This window comes from Acanthisitta chloris, unplaced genomic scaffold (assembly GCF_000695815.1).
Source record: "Acanthisitta chloris isolate BGI_N310 unplaced genomic scaffold, ASM69581v1 scaffold6758, whole genome shotgun sequence".
In the NCBI taxonomy this organism is placed as follows: Eukaryota; Metazoa; Chordata; class Aves; order Passeriformes; family Acanthisittidae; genus Acanthisitta; species Acanthisitta chloris.
Window position 1 is genome coordinate 5,025 of NW_008687494.1, and position 1,166 is coordinate 6,190.

A 1,166-nucleotide genomic window follows, 5' to 3' on the forward strand; every position below is an offset into this window, starting at 1 on the left:
AAGAAGGTGACTATGATGGTGACAATGATCTTGAAGGGTTTCTTGGACTTGGCTAGGCGGTTGCGACGCAGGTTGCAGACGATGGCGACGTAGCAGAAAGTGATGATGGTTATGGGGAGGATGTACCCGGCGAGGAACCTGGTGATGTTCACTGTCCTGTGCCTCATCAGGGCCAGGGCATGGAGGGACTTATTCCTGGAGAGGGAGAAGTTGCTGAAACAAATGACAGAGCCACGGTCTTGGGCTGTGTCTCGGAACACCAACGAGGGGCAGCTCATGATGATCCCAATGGTCCAGATGATCAGGCAAACCAAACACGCTAAGTTGGTCGAGCGATGGTTCTGGGACCAGACAGGGAAAACCACGGACACGTAGCGATCAAAGCTGATGGTGGTGAGCAGCAGGACACTGGTGTACATGTTGAGGATGAGGAGGAAGGAGTTCAGCTTGCACATGACGGTGCCAAAGATCCAGTTGTAGCGCATGGCTGTGTACGCAATGTTCATGGGCAGGAAGATGTTGAAGAGGATGTCAGCCACGGCCAAGTTGAGGAACCAGATGGCATTGACTGACTTCTTCATCTTCAGTGTGATGATGGCAATGACCAGGCCGTTCCCCAGGATGCCCAAGATGCAGGACACGCTGTAGATGATGACAGAGAGGATCCTCGCGATGTCCTTCGGGTCGTGGGATGGATCTGCCCACACGCTGCTGGTATCATCATAGCTGTAATCCTGGTAGTCACTGTAGTTATCCATGTCATCCAAGTAGTTGGACAGGTTGGAAAGTGCCATTATCTGTGCAGGCTACAGCCTGGCCAGCCCTGGGATCTCCAGCTGGTGATGTTTCTCTGCTGAGCAAACACATGGTGTTAATCACAGCAGCACAGCCCATGTGGGACAGCAACCCCCAACACACGTGGGCAGAGGGGACAGGGAGTGAAGGGATGGAGCACACAGGTATGGGGGATCCCCTGGCCCCAGATAAGATGCTCCCGGGGCTCCTGACTGATTTTCACCCCCAACCGTGAGACATCAGGACGTGATTCAGCCCCTCCTCTCCACCAGGATGTGGCCGCAGCCTCATCCTGCAACAAATGTCTCTTACCGCCTACTTCCAGGGGCAAAACCAGGATGATGCTCATTAGCAGCTCATTAACAGCTCCA

At 53.9% G+C, this 1,166-nt stretch overlaps 1 protein-coding gene across 1 annotated transcript in view; it reads right to left on the reverse strand.

Annotated features, from left to right (window-relative positions):
* Positions 1-794, reverse strand: part of LOC103807861 (chemokine-like receptor 1) — a 1,070-nt gene extending 276 nt beyond the window's left edge. The window contains 2 exon segments of the mRNA XM_009080611.1: positions 1-2; positions 5-794. The exon segment at positions 1-2 is cut by the window's left edge and continues 276 nt beyond it. Coding sequence (XP_009078859.1) covers positions 1-2; positions 5-794 — 792 coding nt within the window.
* Between the last annotated feature and the right edge of the window lie 372 nt (positions 795-1,166).